The sequence below is a fragment of the Aphelocoma coerulescens genome, chromosome 4A (assembly GCF_041296385.1).
Source record: "Aphelocoma coerulescens isolate FSJ_1873_10779 chromosome 4A, UR_Acoe_1.0, whole genome shotgun sequence".
NCBI lineage: Eukaryota > Metazoa > Chordata > Aves > Passeriformes > Corvidae > Aphelocoma > Aphelocoma coerulescens.
This window is the reverse complement of record NC_091018.1, coordinates 19,365,375-19,385,828: the sequence shown is the minus strand read 5'-3', so window position 1 is coordinate 19,385,828 and position 20,454 is coordinate 19,365,375. Positions and strand designations below refer to the sequence as shown.

General features: G+C 39.2%; 1 protein-coding gene across 7 annotated transcripts in view; it reads right to left on the bottom strand.

The window, feature by feature from the left end:
• Positions 1–20,454, bottom strand: part of ATRX (ATRX chromatin remodeler) — a 66,090-nt gene that overhangs the window by 38,290 nt on the left and 7,346 nt on the right. For 2 of the 7 annotated variants that reach the window (XR_011150994.1, XR_011150995.1), the window contains exons 1-9: positions 17,022–17,111; positions 15,217–15,398; positions 13,955–14,010; positions 13,070–13,122; positions 11,366–11,490; positions 10,033–10,152; positions 6,871–6,980; positions 4,737–4,804; positions 957–3,874 (exon numbers count right to left, since the gene is read on the bottom strand). Coding sequence is in view for 5 of the 7 variants with exons in the window: in XM_069015661.1 (XP_068871762.1) it covers positions 957–3,874; positions 4,737–4,804; positions 6,871–6,980; positions 10,033–10,152; positions 11,366–11,490; positions 13,070–13,122; positions 13,955–14,010; positions 15,217–15,391 (3,625 nt within the window). In the remaining 2 variants the exon portion in view is untranslated. Of the gene's footprint in view, positions 1–956; positions 3,875–4,736; positions 4,805–6,870; positions 6,981–10,032; positions 10,153–11,365; positions 11,491–13,069; positions 13,123–13,954; positions 14,011–15,216; positions 15,399–17,021; positions 17,135–17,825; positions 17,999–20,454 lie in introns of those variants that run through there. The other 5 variants (XM_069015663.1, XM_069015661.1, XM_069015664.1 and 2 more) reach the window with 5 other exon arrangements.

The window sequence follows — 20,454 nt, the reverse complement described above, 5'->3', positions numbered from 1 at the left end:
AATCTTTCCACTTGTGACCTGCAAATGAAACAACAGTTCCCACTGCCTCAGACACCTGCTGATATATTAAAACCAACTTTTTCCTCTTGGGCCATTTCAATACCAAGTCCATGAACTGTACATGAGCAACTCCATTTCTAAGGCATTTTTCTCTGATGGTCCAGTGATGCTGAACACTGTCACTGAGTGCCATCAATTGTCTGTCTATAGGAGAGTTTAATGGCTGTGGCAGCAACCACATGCAAAGAGCCAGTTCATTATTATGCAAACCATGAATTATCTGCAATTTCTCCTGCAGTGACATCACTGGGGAAAACATTGCTAAGGCAGCAGTCAAGGAAAAGCTCTACAAGTCCCAGTATTATCGGCACAGAGACACAACATAGGAAAACAATAAGCAATGACAGATTTCTAAGTAGCTGTTCTAAGCCTACATGGCTCTTGTGAGGCACAAAAATCATCTACTTGATTTTTAAATGTATATTACAGTGCCACACATCTCCAGAGTCACCTCCAGTGCACAGAACAGGAGGTGATAAATTTGAGTTCACCACATTATCTACTCCTTCAAATCAGCTTCTGCTAAACAGTCCCAGGGCAGGTGAGGTAAAGGCCAGGCTTTGGAAAGCTGGACTTTAAGGCAGTACCTGCTGCAAATACTGCCTGGAGCTCCCAAAGCACCTCCATTTACAGTCACATCATTTTTTTCCTCAAGGTACAAGCTGCACACACTGAAATCATGGAATCTTACAGCCACAGGATAGTTTGGCTGGAAGGGAACTTTACAAGATGTGCTTCCAAATCTGTATCAGAAAACCCGACAGGCTGCAAACATTTAAATGCACGATTCCCTACTGGTGAGCGTTTTTTGCTTCTACATTATTAAATGTCACCCAAACCTTACAAAATTCCTCTGTTTATATTTTAATATGTGTAGATGAACATCTTTTGCACACCTGATGACTGACAAAATCCTGCATCAGCAGACAGCATCAAGCTTTCGGTCACCGGCCTGATCTTCTGCTCGTCGCTGCTTCCATCGCCTGTGGAATTCTGATCATCATTTTCTTCCTTATCAGATGAGGAAGAGGAAGTGACAACCACCTTCTTTTTTGCCACCTTCTTTTTTAAGTTGCTCTTTTTACTTTCTTTTACTGATCCTCTTTTAATCTTTTTCTTAGTGTCTTCATAGGACTCCTCATCAGAAGAGGATGAGTCGTTCTGTTCTTTCTTGGAAATTTTCTTTTTCTGGCTTATTTTTTTCTTTTCTTTCGTTTCAGTTCGTTTTTTACGCCTCACGGCATCATCAGAAGAACTCTCCTCTTTTTGGGGAGATTTCTCAGTATCAGAGGATAAATCAATGTGCACTCTTTTAGCTACTCTCTCTCTCAAATTCCTCTTTTCTGTAAACACGGGTTCCTTTTTAATTTTGTCGTTTTCAGAAGAATTGCTGCTTCCTTTCTCTGGAGATGACTTATCAAGATCAGAAGAGGAATCATCTTGTTCTTTCTTCAAACCTTTCTTTTTCAGTTTTTCAGATTTCTTTGCTTTGCTTTCTGATCCTTTTTTGTTCTTGAGTCTGTCTTTGGAAGACTCCAACTTGTGCTCTTTCTTTGCCGATTTCTCAGTACTCTCAGAAGAAGAATCATCCTGTGCCTTTTTCTTTTTCAAATCCTTCTTTTTCTTAACTTCAGGACTCTCCTCTTTCTCCAGCGAAGACTTCTCAACATCAGAAGACTCATCGTGTTTTCCTTTTGCAGACTTTTCTTTAGAGTCTCTGTTTATCTTCTCCTTAGCAGCTGACCTCTTACCCGTTTTTTTATCTTTAGAAGAGTGATTAATTTCCTTCTCTGGGGAAGACTTCTCAGCATCATCATCTTCAGAAGATTTACCTCTCTTCTTCTTCAGATTTACCTTTCTCTTACTGCTTACTTTTTTCCTCTGCTCTTCTTCAGAGGAATCATAACTATCATCTTTTTGGGAGTATGTTTTCTTCGATTTTTTTGCAGCCTCAATTTTACTCAACATTTTTATCTCTTTTTCCAACTCAGAATCATAGTTTGAAGAATCTGAGTAGTTTTGTCGTTTCTTTTTAGCAGCAGCAGCGTTTTTAGCTGATTTGCCTCTTTTAGCATCTAAATCTGAACCGGAACTGGAACTTTTCCTTTTTCGTTTCCCGTTTTCATCCTTTACTGGTTGACTCTTTTGAAAATCTGAAGTCTTCTGATTATTTGCTGGCGCTTCGCTGTTGCTTTCACTGTCTGAGGAGCTGCGACTCATCATCCCTGCCTCTTTAAGGACAGCTGGCATCTCATCAGAGTCTGAGCTGTGATCTAAGTCATATGGCTTTTTGGATTTGGAAAGTTTGTTAGGACTAGGACCATCAGCAGTGCTGTCAGAAGAATTTCTTTTATCGTTTTTCCTCCTTGGTTGCTTGGACGATTTTCTCTTCCGTTTTTCATTGCTCGTGTCATTGCTGTCCTCCTCTGAGTTGGATGTCAGGGGGCTGATGTCCGTGGGGCGCCTCAGCGGGGTGGTCTTGACGCGCGGCGACCTCCGGAGATCCGCGTCCTCCACGGGCACAGCCTCGTTCTCCGTGGAGGGCTCGCTGCCAACATTATGGTTTTGTTTTACAGAATCACAGTTTGCTGCTCTAGGTTGAGATGCATCAACATCTTTAGATGCATCAACATCTTTACTGTCCTTTTCTAGACTGTTGTCTTCATCTTCAGCTTTAACTGTGGACTCTGAAAGGGAAACAGGAGTCAATTTTACAATCAATTCTTTTGTTCCTTTAGCTGATGATTTTAACTTGGTACCACCTTTGCTATCTTTCACAGGAGTGGTCAATTTTGTATTTGGATTTAGAGTCTCATGATCTGCTGCTGTGTTTCCACTGTCTTGCTCATCTGATGGCATCTGAATCTCCATAGCAGATTCCAGAGTCTCAAAAATATCTTCAGGAACAGACGAGGGGATGGACACAATATCCATGTCTAAAGCCTCTGTACTGTTGGGCTCATACTGTGGTTCTTCATTTCTGCCAGACTTTTTCTCTTCCCCAGGAGCTGCCTTGTTATCTGTCTGTTCCACTGAGGGAACACTTTGATCCATGGGCTCACTGTCAGGCCGCTCCGACACAACTTTTTTCTGTGTCTGTACAGCGTCATCCTCTTTTAATGCCACATGCTCCTTTCCTTCATCTTTTTTCACCTCATTTTTTTCTGATCTAACCTCAGTTTTTTTCTCTTTGGTATTTTTATCTTTGATTTTAACATTCAATGCTTGAATCTCCAGGTTCAGGCCTTCTTCTAGTGACAGATGAGCTTTTTTCATGTCACTCAGCACAGATTTAAAAGCTTTCAGCTGGCACAGTTGCACAGTTGGGCTTATTTCTACATTTTCTGCAGCGTTTTTCAAAAAGCTTACAAAGCTAGAATTCAGATTTGTTGTCGTTTCAACCAGTTTTTTTGTTTTCTTAAGCAAGTCTTTTGGCACCATTAGTGCTTTATAAGAGTATGTTAGTGAACCTGAATATGAATTATCTAGTTTTTTTTCTTCCCCATTACAATTTGCATTATTTCTCTTTGGAGAAAACTTGACCGTGTGGTCATATATTTTACTTTTTTCATTTTCAACTTTCATCTTTTTTTTGTTTTGTTGAAGTAACTGTTCCAAATTTTCAAAGACACTGTCACACGCAGTGACCAAGTCCAACAGAGGCTCTGGATGGCAAATATAGCAGTGCCACTGGTTATTTTCATCCAGGATGGTCGAGAGCTCCTTTCGGCCCAGGTTGCGCAAAATGCACTTTTTACAGAAGGCGTTATGGCAAAAGTCACAGCAAATCAAATTTCCACCTTCAGCACACCACCTGCAACGACATTGAGAATGGTAAGAGTCTTGTCTCCACACATCAACAAGATGATACATTCCTAAGTTCACATATTTAAAAGTTCAAGTGATGAACAGATATCCATTACTTGGAACCGTTATTGAAAGCGTGCCTGAAAAGCTCAATTGAGAATTGCCAAGTCAGAAAATTCATGTATTACATTAACACTTCACAAAGCTGAAATGGTCAGTAATTTTCAAACACAATTTCAGCACTGATTTAATTCTTTAAAGAAGAGAAAAAATTAATTAAATCTTATTTTCCCTGTTTCTTATGGAAATTTGTGATTTCTTTTACAGCAAAATTAATAAGCTTAGGCCTTTGTAGCCTTAACTCATACATTACTACTGCAGGAGCACATGAAGACTGGAAAGTGGTGGACAATAAGCTCACAGAAACCAGAGACTGCACAATTTTGACTGAATTACACGTTTAGGTATTTGACATAAGGACAAAGAAGTGCTTTAGCATTTCAAAAGTGGGAGATGCATCTGGAGAACTGAGTTTCTGAGGCTCACAAGGTTTAGAATGCCAGATTCTATCCCCACCTTTAAGGTGTTCGGAAGGTGGCATGCTATTTAATTAAAAATGTGGTATCTTACAAGTGTTTGTTATTAGATTTCTTTATAAAATGTCTGCCTGTTCATTACTAAAACAACAACCAAACAGTCAGAAGAACCCTGGGGCTGAGTATTTCTTGGTGACAAATAATTGTTCATTCAGCTCTTATGTACTTGTCTTTGTTATTAACATCACGATTGCAAGAAAAAGGATCCAGACACCAGCAGAGCTGTGGGTGTTACTTCAGTTTTTGTACACTCTGCAGTTTTTGTACACTTACCTACACTGTTCATCCATCCCATCCGAGTCACGACTAATGTCATCACTCATGTAATACTTGTAGCAAGTCTGGAAAGAAAGAGAGAGAACAAGAAATTCTTTATTAAATCTCAACTGGGCTTCAGCAATTCATTAGATTTCAGCATGCATTAGAAGCAGCAGTTGCAAGGCAATGCCCTCAGCATTCTAAGCCTTTTACATTTGTTTTAACCTAAAAAACATCTTCCATGGATAGAACAGGTCCCAAACCATGACTTATTTAGATGGCTCAAGGTCTGTTTGAAAATTAAACAGGCTTTTGTTTGATGGCTGCATATCTGTGGATCTTAGAACATCAGCTGAATATTTCTTTCCAGTCTGAACATTTTTTTCCATCCATTTCCTAGGTAAATCAACACCACATCCACCCTGACACAATTAATCCTATAAAAATTACAATTTTCAGCTGGATGCTCCTTATGTTAGCATGTGATGCCATAAGGCTATAGACAAAAATGTCTTCAGCATTTATCATGATGTTAACACCCAAGGATTCCATTTCCAGGTGCAAAAAAAGCATTTTCATTGATAATGTGGTAATGCTAAGAAAAAAAATACAAATTATGCAACCAGAATTATTGATAGCTTCAGTTGCTGAATTGTTTACACCAAATTCTGTAGGTTTGGTGTTAGTGAAGAAGGTTCTCCCAGGCTTGTAGCTCTACTTTGAACAGGCATTAAATTAATACAATTCAGAATCCAGAAGAGGCTTCATCACCTGAATTTAAAATGATGATGCCCCATTATCTGGAGCAGACTTGCACATCTGTTCAACTGAACTATCCAAACAACCAAAATCAACATAAAACCCCAGTAAAATCCAATGTTTAGACACTTGATGGAATATTCACAGTCAAAGGAAAACAGCTTCTCAGGTCTGTGACTGTTTACCTAAGCAGGAGAAAAATAAGGGCAGAACTAGGCACAGAAATAATGAAAGAGCTGGAGTATGGAGACCAGGGGCTTCCATTCCTTCCTCTCACATTAACATAAGGCCATGTTCAATTGTAAAAACACAGAAAATCAAGGGAAACAACCCTTGATATAATTCATGGAGCAGAGCTCCCAGTCAAGAGCTGCTACTGAGCCCAACACCTTGACCAGGTTACAAAAATGACCCAGGTCACTGATGTGCACTGCAGGAACCTGGGCAGCTACAGCCACGTGCTGAGGTTGTGCAAAGCCAGGAACAGCAGCTGGGACTCCAATGGAGATGGGGAAAGGGTCACTGTGTGAGCTGATTTTTGTAAAAGAAACAAGCCCGAATGCAGAGAGGAGCCAGCACACCAGACTAGATGGGCATGGCTGGGACATTTGTCAGCTGAGTATGGAACACTAAAGAGGAGCTAGGAGAGGGAGAAGGAGAGAAGAGCAGGGAAATGCTACATCTACTTTATAACACAGAACTGTATCTCTATCTTTAGCAATGTCTTTATAAATACAGAAATCTCCCCAACCACAGGAATATGCAAGAGAGATCTCTGCAGCTCTCCAAAAATTACCAGAGGCCTCCACAGCAGGAGGCAGGGACATTTCCTTCCTGCCCTGTCCCACCTCTTCCCACTGCAGCCAACTCAGGGCCTCTGTGGAGCCAGCAGGAAGCCACACAGCTGAAAACTCAGATACTGGGCTTAAGGTTATGGATTAGACCAGCACTGCAAAGCTGCCATAAATTAGAACAGTCTAGGAGCTGGCAGAAACAGGGATGGCTTTGAAGCTGCTTTTCTGCTCCTTATTTCAATGCTGTTTTACATGGAATGCTTTAGCAGGAGATGCAGACTTGAATCTGTTCTTAAAATACATTATGAGTAGGCAGAAATTTCAGACAGATCATTTAACATTAAAAATTCACTAAGATTATATACCCTTAAAGCTGTAGAAATAAATAACAAAGCAACATAGGATATAAGAAAAAAGGAATATAAATTTGTAAGTATATTTGCCTTTTTTTTCCTCCTTTTAGTTTCCTTAATCATAACAGCTAATGACTGAAAACTTTATTGACAAATGAACAAGAATTACTCCCACAAAATCCCACCCAAATCAACTAATATGACATTCTGAAACAAAAACAAACAGAACTGTTTGCCACATACCTTACATATAAGCACTTTCAGTGTAGGGTGTCTATAGATTGAATCCTTTTGAAAATGGTTCACCTGCTGCCCACAAGCTGTACAGCTTACAATTCCATGGAGTCCTTCTTCTATGGAGAGGATTACAAACCACACATCAATTGTTTTCATTCTTATTTAAGAAATCTGTATATACCTATTGCATTTTCTTACAATACTCTGGCCTGTCAGGTTTCTCACATGCCTTTATTTCTGCACCCAGCACCAGAGAAATCTTTCTGTACCCATTTGCTATTTTAGGACTGATTTTCCCCCTGATTTCTATGCTTCACTCAGGGTGAAGATACAATTCTTTCCCTTTGAGAGGTTTAATTTGAGTTAACTGGTCACCTCCTGGAAACACACCTAAGTAAGAATCATTGCTAAAATTCTTTCAGAGCAGCTCTGATATTCTGGATGACATTCCCCATTTAATCTTTGTTCAACAAATATCATTGCAGTTCATGTTTGTATTATGACATTTTTTTCACACACAATTTTAGTTTCTCAAAGAAAAGCATGAAAAACTCTTACAGAAAATGCAAGCAATCCTTGTAATAGTGCCTGAAAAATCTTTCCTCACATTTTGTTCCCTTCAGGATGGCGGTTTTTGGGTTTTTCTGGAACTACAATTTTGCTATGATCCACATGTTCTCCCCATGTTGCTGACTGCTCCCATGGTGTGTGCACCACTCTGCTACATTTGGTCAAGAAAGTTTTTTTTTTTAATGCCAACCCCCCAGTTCAGCTCAGAAGGGGCAAACTTGGGCCTGGCAGGCTCACTCCATGCCAGGCTCTTAATCTGACTAATTAATACTCTGAAATCTTTTTGTTTTCAACAGCAGAAAAAGGAAAATCATTTGTGAAACTTCTATACTTCCAAAAACCCAATTTGGGATCAAGCAGATACAGGTTTGGTAAGAGATCACTTAACTGTGAGTTGTCCTTTGCTGTCATGTTCAGTGATTAAGTCAATAAGGAAATTAACTCAAACAGTTTAATTTAATGATTACAATCTGAGTACAGACTCTGTATTTTCTCTATTTTTAATTAACTAATCACTACCCTAGAATTAGAATCAAGCACCAACACCACCATGTTAAGGAACTGAAGGAACATTCTCAGGAACACAGTACAGGCTCCCAGCAATCTGCTGCTGAAGCACAACCTGAGATGGCTCAGGGGGCAGTGAAACAGCTGATCCACCCTCGTAATTCAGTGAAATTCTGAATACAGGATATGTTTGCCTCCAGCCATTCCTGACTGCACGTCCTGCAGGGTCTGTGGACCTGCAAGTCCCTCTCATGAGCTCCAAACCAGCTCAAACACCAGTTTCAAATGCTGCTGTGACCGTGCATGAACACACCCATCACATCACACTCCTCGGGAAAGAATCCCACATTCTGCAGCACAGAATCCAACCCTGGCACACATCACAGTCCTTAAACTCCTGCAGGAATCACTGAGGGTCCCAGCCAACCCAGGGAGAACATGATATTCCCTGCCAAGTCCTGAGCCACTTCCCTTTTTTCCATAACCAAGGCGAAGCACTATGGCCTCCTTCCTCAAACCTCCAAGCTGGCACCAGGAAAAGAGAGAATTTATGAGGCAAACCTTTGTAAACCATGTTACTACTACAAATGATGATGATCCAAAGAAATAAACTACTACTAATTCATTAATACTGAGAAACTATTTAGTTAAAAACATTAACTGAATTTATTCAGCAAAAATACAACCATAACCATGCTGCAGACACAAAACTTGAAAATAATGACACAATGCCTCTTACAGTCTTAGATAAGAGCATCTGGTTGCTAGAAAGGCAAGAGTTCTGCTTCTACCACTATTTCTAATCCTCACAGACATATAATTCCTACTAGAAATGCAAATATTTTAAATATATATATATATATATGTCAGGCACAGTACATGAGTAACCAGTCCAGATACACAAAGGAAAGCCTGCAAATTCCCTAGAGATGGAGATTAAAAAAGCTGGAAGGGCAGGTCATACAAACTGTCCTGGGGATGCAGACACAGGGCACAAAGCTCAAGCACAAGTGTCTTATCTTTTTAACGCTGTACCCCTGAAGAGTCCTGTTGGACCATGTGTAGAATTGTTATAAGCACAAATGGAAAAAGCATTTTTATATGAACAGGACACCTTGCATGAATAAAACAGAACCAACTTCCAAAGTTCATAATTTGGAGGAAACATCAATGCTCAAAATGTCACTGACACCACACGAGCCCAGGTGTATGCACAAGCACATTTCCACACAGTCACATTTCACTCCCCTTCAACAGATGGAGAAATAGCACTCAAAAAATTGCTTTAGAAGAGAGCAAGGATCTCAAATGATACTATGGGAAGCATGACCAGTGTGTGCAAGAGCTGTTTGTATGAATACCCTGGGTACTGCTGGACGTGTGTGAGCCAAGATATTGCCAGTAGAGTTAACAAAAATATCTGCCTTCTTATTGGCTACATTATACATAATCCTCCCTCCTCTCCTTTACTTTTGAGGGAAAAAATAGAGAAGAGAGAAATTAATTTCTGTTAGTATTATAATCTACCTAACCTCCCAGTTTTAGCAGCAGCTATGGCAAACCAGCTGGCACAGCAGCTTTTCAAAGGTAATCCTTAGAAGGGCCCACTGGTCGGGAATTTCCCACAATTTAAAAGCAAAACAAAAAAGTCTTTATAATGTTTGAGGGTTTAGGATTTTTTCTTAGCTCACTGATGGATAATCTGCCTGTACACGTCCCTGCTCAAACATGGTTGCTTTCCTGGTGAGTCAGTGAACGTTCCTGTATAAACGGTGCTCCAATAAAATTCCTTAATAAAGGAATACCTGTAACACCTGATTGCAACCAAGCAACTGCACCTAATGAAGCATCCTATACCTACTGAAAATAAGGAGTTTAATGGGAACTAATCTTAGCTTTCACTGCTGCATTGCAGGGGCAGCAATGGAGGCTAATCTCTATCAGCTAAAATCCTCAATGAACAAAAAGCCAGAAGAGTGGAGGTATTTTTAGGATAATTTATCAGAAATATGGACAATTTTTAGATGTACCAAATGTGGTCGTAAGCAACAATTTAAACCCGTTTCAATAGATGTTTTAAATTGTATTTACCTCCACGCTTTTTGGGAGCTTCAGGTTTCATTTTAACGGTATTTCTGCTTCTAAATTCAGGCCCTTTAAAATCATCTTTGTCTTCATTCAGCACTGGCTCAGGCTGTACAACCACTGTACCTAGAATAATTTTATTTAGAAATTGGAAACCATTACACATCCAAGTGAAGTGCAAAAGTTCTGATTAATAAAGCCAACAAAAAAAAAAAAAAAAAAAAAAAGAAGTGCAATCTGTTGACTAAAACTCAACAAAGTTTTGAATGCACAGATGTTCACAGAAAAAAAAACAAAAAAACCAAAAACAACACCACACATTTCAAACTACACCTGTGTGCAGCTGTAGGACAGAAGCCAAGGACTGAATGGGCTGAGGAGCAAATCCTGCTCTCTCTGCCCTGCTGTGGCACGTGCAGGACAGGACTGTCACACTGCTGGGGGGGTGTAGGACAGGAACTTGCTACCAATAAAGGATATCACTTAAATCCCTCAAAACCCTTAGAGTAGCTATGCTTTTCTCTCTTTGCCCCCTTCTATTCAGTTTCCCTGAAACTGAAATAACTTGATTTATTTCAGTGTGAAATAAACAAAAAAGCAATGGAATAAAACCTGCTTTGTATTTAACAAGATTCAAAACTGACATTTTCATTTAAACAAAGTACTAATCAAAATTATGTGAAGGAAAAAGCATATCTTTCCTATTTAAGAGCCCAGTTTTGTTGTGAGGACACTGAAAATAATCTAATATTCTGAAAAAATCATTTTAGAGTGACTGCTCTAAATACTGCTACTCACGCAGTAAACGGCAGCAATTTTTCCTGTAACTTTCACAGGTAAGAAATGGAGATTAATCCAACTCACACTGCAGCTAAGAGCAGAGGGATGTAGGCCTACAGTGTTAACTGTTTCTAAAAGGTGCTTAAAAATACATCCAACAATGGCATTCTCCCCCCAGAGTTAGTTTTGCCTTTGTTGATCTAATTGCTAATAACCTCAAAGACAGAACAGTAAAATAAGACCTCCAGGTGTCAGAGCTTGAGACTCCTGCAAAACAACAGAATAAATCATTTCCCCTCTTTTGTGATGGTTTTATACAGATGTCAGCAGGCATTTGAAATTAAGCCACCAGCACATCCTTGTGCACCCATGGATTAAAATATGCTGGGTTCCAAACTGAAGGTGCTCAGGTTCCTCTTTTTGTGTGGACAGAAAACCAACAGGACCTTCAAGAGGCATTTTACTAATACATGTGCATTCTAGTGAATTATTTATGCTGCATCATAATCTTGGCTAATTTGCTGAATTCAGAAACAAAAGAAAAAAAGACATGACCTACCTTTAGGCAAGCTTTGCATATCTACATCATTTTCTGAGTTCTCATTTGAAATATCTTCATTTACAGTTTCATCTACGATTTGTTCATCATCTGACCCAACATATTTTGTTACAACTGTAGGTTTCCTGCATAGACAGAAAAAAAACCCCATGGTCTGACAAATAGTACATATTGCAATTCAGGCAAGCTTTGCCTGCAAAGCACCATATTAACTGTGAAAAACTAAGTTCTTTTTAAATTAATTAAAGACATTAGGAGGTGGGATGCTCCAAGTTACTACAATACATAAATTGTAGGCTAATTTTCTGGTTTGGAACAGGAATTCTCCCCTCCCACGTGAAATAAAAATATATACTAATAAAATATTTTTGTTGTAAAACCAAGGTTTGATGTGTTTTTAAGAAAGTCACAGTTCCAGGAAAGAAGTCAAAGAAACACAAGTGAATGTCTGCTCATGAATTTTATACATCATTCCAGGTTTAACAGGCAGCACAAAGAGAACACAGATACTAGCAAATTACAAAAAACATCTTGGCAGAAGAGATGCTTGCAAGGAAATGAAGGAAATGCAGAAAGAAATGAAAAAGCTGTTCAACAAAAGGATCAGCTGACAGAATTCCACACAAACATAATTCAGAACTGAATCCATGAAAATGAATCAATTTACTATGTGAGAATGGGGAGAAAATAATACAGAATATGGAGCAAATTTTTCAGTAGTCTGAAGGCAATGCATGAACTACTGCAGGATACTGGTTTTGTCAGTACAAGGCACAATATGATAAATGGATGAGTGAAAATCCCTTTAGTGATAAGACAGGAAGCAAAAAATGGGACTAAAAAAAGTATATGAATGAAAAGAGTTCAGCAGGACACTGGATTCAAAAGATGAGGGAGAAACTAAAGCCAAATATAAAACCACACTCTCAAATATGGCATCAAGACAAACATAAAAAGAAGACTGAAGAATATTAATTCCAGCAGACATGATAAAATAAAGCAACTGGGATTAAAAGGAGAGTGAAAAGAGATACAGACTTTTAAAGAGCAGTACTGAGGCAGCTGTGGAAAGCTCAACTCCCTGCACAGTTCACTGGGATTTAACAAAAAGCACAGAGGACAGAATTTTAGTGAGCATCAGCTGAGAGCAGATGAGGAGGACTTTGACTGGAACAAGTCTGCTCTTACTTGGGACACAAATGATTTGTCTTCTGTAGGTTCAAGCAGCTGGTAAACAATTCACTCCATACTTTTTAGATCAAAGAGGGGAAAAGGATTAAGCAGGCATACAGCAAATGGCAGTTTCTACACAGGACAACTCAACAGCACAGTCCAATGCTGCACTCTCCCAATAATAAAGCACATAAAGCCTCTTTTTTCAGTGCATGACCCAAGATACAGTTTTGGAAGAATCCTACATGTATAAATAGCAAGACTGAAGGAACTCTTGTATAAACTCCTTTGTCCTGAAGATATGGGATAATTTTGTCTTTGTTAATAATAATCAAGCTTTGGTATCTTATCCTTTCACCCTGAGAAATCATTTGAATTTTAAGTGTACTATGAGGCATTTGCTTTACCAGCACTCTGCTGATTTCATGGATTTATACTGGTATGGACCAAAAATATTTGACACAGTGCACCCATTTTTCTACAGCTTCCCATACCCAAAAAGTAATTTATTGTTTTATTTTCCAAACCAACCTTTTGGAACGGGATAATCCTAAGGATTTGGTTCTTTCAGAAGAACTACTTCCCTAAAAACAAGAAAAAAAAAAGTCAACACATTTATATCCAAGGGACCTGTCAAAAAACAGTTTCTTGCATTAACCAGAACACAACTCAGAAGTCACCAGGGCCCTTATAAAAAAATATTTTAAGAAGTGCAGCAGGAAAAGCAGTAACTACAAGTGACAATTTCAACAGTCACACCAGTACAGTTAAACTGGATCTGTGGAGTTTCAGATCAGAAGTCAGCAGCTTACACAGGCCTGTGAATGCTCTTCATGCTATGTGAGGAAACCATCCCCTTTTCCAACAGACCATTCCAGAGGGTTCTGGCACTCAGGAGTAGCAGCAGCCTGCACCCAGGAATTGCCAGCAGAACAGACTCTTGTTATGTGGCTCATGTGCCAGAAAGCACTGGCTGCCTTCAGAGCAAAACTGATTTTTTCAGCCGTTTTTGCACTCAGATCACAACTAGGTCTGGGCAGTTTAAAATACCTGAATTTACAGCAGTAAAGGCAAACTAAGGCAGGACACTGGCATTTGTGTTTTCTCTACAATATTAAGATACTGTCCACCAGAATATTTCCCACAGGAGAACAGACAGAAGTAAGAAATACCACATGAAAAATTTCTACTCTTGTTTAACACAGATCCAGTATGTCCATTTTTACTTTTTTTAAAAAGGGAGCATATTTGCCTAAAAGAACAGCTAAGTACCTGCTGTTATCTGAGTAACAGGGTGAAGGGTGATGACATTAATGGGTGCTTCTCACAGTATTATTTATTGTAAAAGCAACAGACTGAACTCAGCTGCCGTGCACTAGACATGCAAACAGAATTCAAAAGCATTTTTATTCCTACCTCATCCCTATTGTTCTCCATTGAAGCTGGACTTCCTTTAGGTTCTCTACTTTTACCTATGGAGAGAAATTAAAGGAGCCCACTGAAATGCAAGGAACATCAAAAGTTCTTCACACTGCACATCACAGCATTGTTTATGTTTCACCAGCCTGGCCAGAGATAACCTGTGACTTTCAGAGACAAACTGCTGCACAACAAAAAAAGACATTCCATTGTATGGCATAAATTTTACAGAAATAATTCAGAAATCCCTTTCATTTCAGTCCCTGGGAGCCTTCCTCTGTTGGTGAAGAAATACTGAAGCACTGGCAGTGCAACTGCATGCAGAAATAATATCATTAGTGCATTTTTGCTGATATTTAAGAAGTTACTACAAGTATTTTCTTACACATCTTGACATAAGAAACAAAGTATTAAATCTAGGATTATGGAACCACAGACAAAAACCTCATTTGATCCAAGATCTGACTAAGAATTCCTCTTTCTCAGTCTTGGGAACCGTGGAAAACAAAGCCTAAAGACCTGTAACCTATTGGCACCTGCTCCAATCCACCAGTCCTGGAAATGGAAAGGAAAGTTTGGAGTTCAGTGATTGAATGATTCTTGTATGAAGTTGCTCCAAAAGCTTAGGAACAGGGATTTTACAGATGCTACTGAGTAGGCAGTATAAATTACTGGATACTTGTCAGGATTATTTGTGATTTTAACAGAAAACTACTAGAACTGCAACTTCTTCATCCTTAAACTTCAGTTTTGGGGAAAACCAAACCATTTTCTTCTATACTTTGAAAAAACTGAATCACTCAGAGAATTCAATGCTAGATATTTGACCTCTGCTGAATTGTTTGAGTAAATTTCAGAGAAAATCATCCAGCCATTTCCACGTGTGAAGGGGGAAATAAAAAATGGAAGCAAACAATGTTTTTGGCCTTTTTAAGTACCTGAAATTTCTTCTCTAGAATATTACAGGCATTCCCTAACTGTGAGGGAGGAACCTGAGATTTGGAAGGAGAGAGACATTTCTTCTGGAGCTCGGATAGTGCCCACCTTCTACTCTTGACCAATTTTGCCCAATTGATAAGCCCATGGAAAATACCAGCTTGGAGAGCTTGGCAGAGCTTTCCCTACTCTGGCAGCCCCAGTGTGTGCATACTCTGCACTCAGACTGGCAGCCTGATGCACATGTGCTATTCCCAAAGCAGCTGAACGTGCTCCAGTGCCAGTTTCTCTGTGTGCCCGGGCTGCGTGCACGTCATACCCACCAAATGACCCCACGTGCTGCAGCCATCCCCTCCCAACTCCGTCTGACCCGGCTGCTCCTGCCCCAGCCACTCCAGGGCTCCCAGAGAGCAGGGCTTCCCCTGGGATTGCTGCTCCAGGGAACGAGCTGCACTCTTGGAGCAAGAGCAGGCACTCTGGCTCTCCTGAGCTCTCCATGACTCTTCTGCTGGCACCCATGCAGTGGAGAGGAGGGAGACATCCAGTTCCAGTGCAGAGGAGATAAAGGAACATTATTAAGGCTAGAAAGCAAGTACTGCTTCCTATTTTAACTGACCTCTGTGTGTGGCAGGGACCTAAGTTTAGGGTATAAAGTAGTTTCAGCTAATACTCCACTGATTTCTAACAGCCAGCCCTCCTGGGCCACACTTAACCACCTTCATCATCATCTCCCTCCTCACAATACTCTACCCAATAGTTCATATATCCTCCAAATGCTGCAACAAAACAAGATCCATTACTAAATAAATCTGATTTGGCCCCAGTCACACCCATAACTTCTGCTTGTAATGAGCATCCCGTGGATTAAAAAAAAAAACCAAGTACAGTTGCTAAAGACACTTTCATTATGCACAGAACATTAGGAGGGGAAGGAAATTTGGACAATTAATTCTGGCATTTCCTAGTATTTAAGTGTTTAATTCTGACTCTTCAACTTTAATATGTTCTTTTAGATCTCAAACCCAACATTAAAATATGTCTGCTATGAATTTGCAAGTGTATCCATTTCACAGACAATCTGTGTTTTACAGCAAGGAACCAAATGCTAATTTTTAACTACAGAGGATAAAGGGAGAAGATTTCTTTTTCCCAGTGTGCTCCTCAGCAAAATTTCACTTTGAGATGCATCTACAGCACAGTTTATTTTACTATTCTGCTGAAGCATCATGAGTAGTTTCTTTTTCCTATGCTAACAGTTCCATTTGATGCTGATGTTGAGGAGGTGAGTGCCACAGGCAACAGACTCCCTCTCTAAACAAAACATTAAAAGATAAAAACTACATGCCACAAAACCCATGGAAGACATTACTTAAGATAACAGGAGTTCGAAAATAAATTCTGTAATACAGCCAGTCCACTCTCATTCTCCTGCACTCCACCACATCAACACAACTTTTAGCTTAAACAGTAGAGATTGAAAGGTTTTGCACCTGTATCCAGTCCAATTTAAAGTAAGAAACAATTTAACCAGTTAAATTTGGAAACAGATTTTATTCAGTACTGACATGAAATATTTTCACTTTTAATCGCTGTCAAAGTGTTTAAACTTCGTTACCTATGTCTAACTTAGAAGTAAAAATTTCCAATACCAATTCTGACCTAGAAGAGGACTCTAGGTTTTTTAAAAGTATTATTTTCTTTCCAAATGTTTCCAGCATATATGTAGAAATCTTTTTCAAATTACTATGAAAGCATAATCTCCAGTCCACACCTACAAGGACTGCAAAAGCTTCACTACAGCAGAAAAACCACGACACTGCATTTATAAATTCAGGAACGCTGAACAAGGAACTCCTAGCACAGCAAATACGTGTGTGTTTGCTATCTCATGTTTCATAGGAGGGAAATTATCAGAAGATCCGATTTTTTTCATCTTTAGAAAGATTCAAATTGAAATAAATATTGTATCAAAGGCCTACTGTGTATTTATCCAGATATCACCACTTAAATCACATTAAGGCTTTGTGTAAGTACCCCCGTGAAGTGTGATAGAGTGAAACAACAGCATCAAATTATTTGACTTTAGAATCACATATACATTGAAAATAAACGTAAAACATCCCTTTACCTATACTTTTGTTTTTAGATAATGCTGGAGGAGAGTTTGCGTCCTCAGATTCTTCTGATGAGTGAGCCAAGAAGTCATGGAGTTTCTGTACCAAAGTATTCAACTTGCTTTCACTGTTAAAATACAAGTAATATTTAGAGTTACTTACATATCTCACTCCAATTTATCAAGCTTGAAAGAAATTATGTTTAATCTCAATTAATGCATCTACAAGAGTTTTAAACATCTGTTTCTGCACAAGTATATCAGAGCAAATAAAAAACATAATTTTGCTAAATACTGAGTGAAAGAGTAGGTGCAGCTTTATTGACAAAAAAACACTAAAGATTTTGTTCATAATAAAAAGACTATTTTAAGTAATTTTCACTGTTTACAGTTATTGACAAAATTCAAGAAAGTCTGAGTGGTAACGCTGCTATGACATGAAGACAGCAAAAAATTAATATTCTACTTGTCAGAAGCCAAACAGGTAAGAATAATAAAGTCTTTACTACCAAAAAATGTCACCTTTGGGATATAAACCACGAGAACTAACAGGAGAGTTTCACCTGCAAACTTAGAAACAAACAGGTCCACTGAATATGAAAGTTTGCTGATGCCAAACTTTTAGTAAATCTACCATCTACATGTTGTGTTGTGTTAATTTCATCAAGAAACAGCCATGCAGGACCAGATCATTCCTTTATATGAGTACTGATAATTAACTCATAAAAAATAATCCCCTGGCAACTTTCACTGTACACTTTTAGACCCCAGGAACTGTCAGTCTTGTGCACATTTACTGATTACAGTAAAAAGCAACACCTTGATCCCAGGCTTTCCTCGAAAAGCTGTTCCATTTCATAACCTCCATGTTACGCCCTGGCATTTTACAGGGTTTATTTCTCCCAAAACTCCTACGATTTCCCAGGATAAGGTTTTTCCAGCTGCCCTGACTGAGGCCAAGGGCGCTCAGCCCATGTTCAGAAGCTGCTGCTGAGCTGTTTGCTCCCTCCCCTCCTATCAGCCCTCTGGAATCTGCCAGCTGATCTGTCCTGACTCATCATGCCTTATCTGCTGCTCCAGACACTTTTCCCACTGCTGACCTACCCTACCCCCAGCAGAAGTGAGCCCAGCTGAAGGATCAAGGATTCCACCCTTCCCACTGTTTTGTTTCCCCATTAATTTCAAAACAGTCTTCTAATAGCAAGAAGAAATTACATTTTCTGTGCCTGTTTTATTGGTCACAGGAATTTTTGAACAATCATCCAGAGCACTCACCTTTACCATCTCTACCATTCCTCTGAACACATCCATTTGTTAACTTCTGACTTTCAATTTAACTGTTATTGCTAAAAAAAAATCCCATTTTATTAGAAGGATGTGAAGGTGAGTGCCCTCTTGAGCAGTGAGCGGAAGGGCATCCTCATATCAATGCCAGTGACTATTCCAACCGGTGAAAATTACCACATAAAACAGTGTAAACCATCCATTAAAAAAAAAAATCATCTGCAGTTTCTTTAAATCTCCTGAGGTACTCAAAATAAAACAAAATAGCACTTTGCAATGAAAAGATTTTCTGCATGAGTGAAGGGCACTTTTCTTTTGAGACTACATATGTACCATCAATCACTCGAGCAAGTCTGAAAGAGCGGAACAAAGCTCTTTAACTCTCAAGAGTACCTTAAAATTTTTCTCTCAATCTGTCCAAAACTCTTTCCCTCTAATTACTGGACTCATGCTGCTACACAACTGCCAGTTCCCTAATCTTGGGCTTCCCTTTTTCTCATGGATTGAAGGCATACTCGGAAAACATTACAGAAGATGATAACGGTACACTACAGTCTTAACAGCTTGCAAGTTCTCCTTTAAAAAGGAGATTTAATGACAATTTACTTGCATTAAGTGAAAAAAAAAATTAGGGTTGTTCAGAATTATTTGATAGTAAAAGCATATAAAGAGATTTTATATCCATTCCAGATGGTCTGAAGAAATAAAGCACATTTAGAAGGCCACAAGAAAGTACATTTGTGGTAGTAAAAACAACAACAAAAAAAACCCCACACATGTGGAATTCTGCTCACTTAGTTTATAAATAACTTGTTTTGGAAACAGCATTTTAGAAAGAAAATAGGAGCTATAGATGAATTTAGTATTATTGTCAATACAAAACAAATTCAGAATAGTATGCATGTGTCTTTGTGACTAATACTTGGAACATTATTCACTATCGTATATTAACTCTTATCCTAACTAACCTAAAATTATCATTTTCAGAGCAAAATGTGCTTGCTGACAACCAATCAAAAAAGATGATATACAAACTAATACTAAAAAGTCTTCTCAACTTGGTTTTTCTCTTGATTATTCATATTTTGTGCCATAAGCCTTTGTTAAGGAATACCAGGTCAAATCTAAGTAAAGGTGTTACTATACTTCACTAGAGAGAAATGTTAATTTAGGGCAACGCTTTACCTGGTTTTGTACAAAATACAAAAATACATGATTTTATGTCATGCATTTGTACTTGAGAATAGTAATCTATCGTTTTTGTTTAAAGCTTCTACTGCAAAATGTTTATTTTTTGCAGTACAGATCCAGCCACTATTAAATTGATCACAACCTATAAACGCATGTTTTTAAAAAAAACCACAGGAGCCTAAAAATGTAGAAGCATCTCTGAAGCACTACTGAGGCAAGCAGGCTCCTCTACACTGACAGTCCCCACGGTATTTATTAGTGTTTTCAGACTGGAGTTTTCTAAGCAAATGGCTTCCCCATCACTGTAGAGTTATTTCAACACTGTTCAGCCTAATTAAAACAGGACTGAAAGGGAAGGTGCCCTGCTATTATTGGTTTGGCCATGAACCTGATTTGTGACCTTGGGAACTACCTTGGAACATACAATTCCTTACCTACATTCAGAGCAAGTGCTGTAAAAGCAAACAATAAATGTCTGGCCCTTACAGGATAACAAAACATCCAGAGTAGGCAAATTACCTCTAAATGAGTCCACAAATAATTAGAATAAATAAAGAGCCAGACAGGCTGTGTCCTAATCTAGACATAACACACTTCATTCCATCTGGCTCTTGAGTGCTGTCCCCTTGGATGTTCTTACCTGTACCAGATTTGTGTGGCCAGGTTTTGGTAGTGGGGGGCTACAGGGGTGACAAACTTCTGAGCAGAGATGCCAAAAGCTTCCCCCATGTCCAAATGAGCCAACACCAGCCTGCTCCAAGAGGGACACGCTGCTGGCCAAGGCTGAGCCCATCAGCAGTGCCCATAGTGTCTCTGGGATTATGTATTTGGGAAGGGAAAAAAACCTGCTGCACAAGAGCAGCTGGGAGAGAGGAGTGAGTATGTGACTGCAACAACCCCGCAGACACCGAGGCCAGGGAAGAAGAAGGGGAGGAGGCACTCCAGGGCCAGAAGAGAAATACACCTGCAGCCC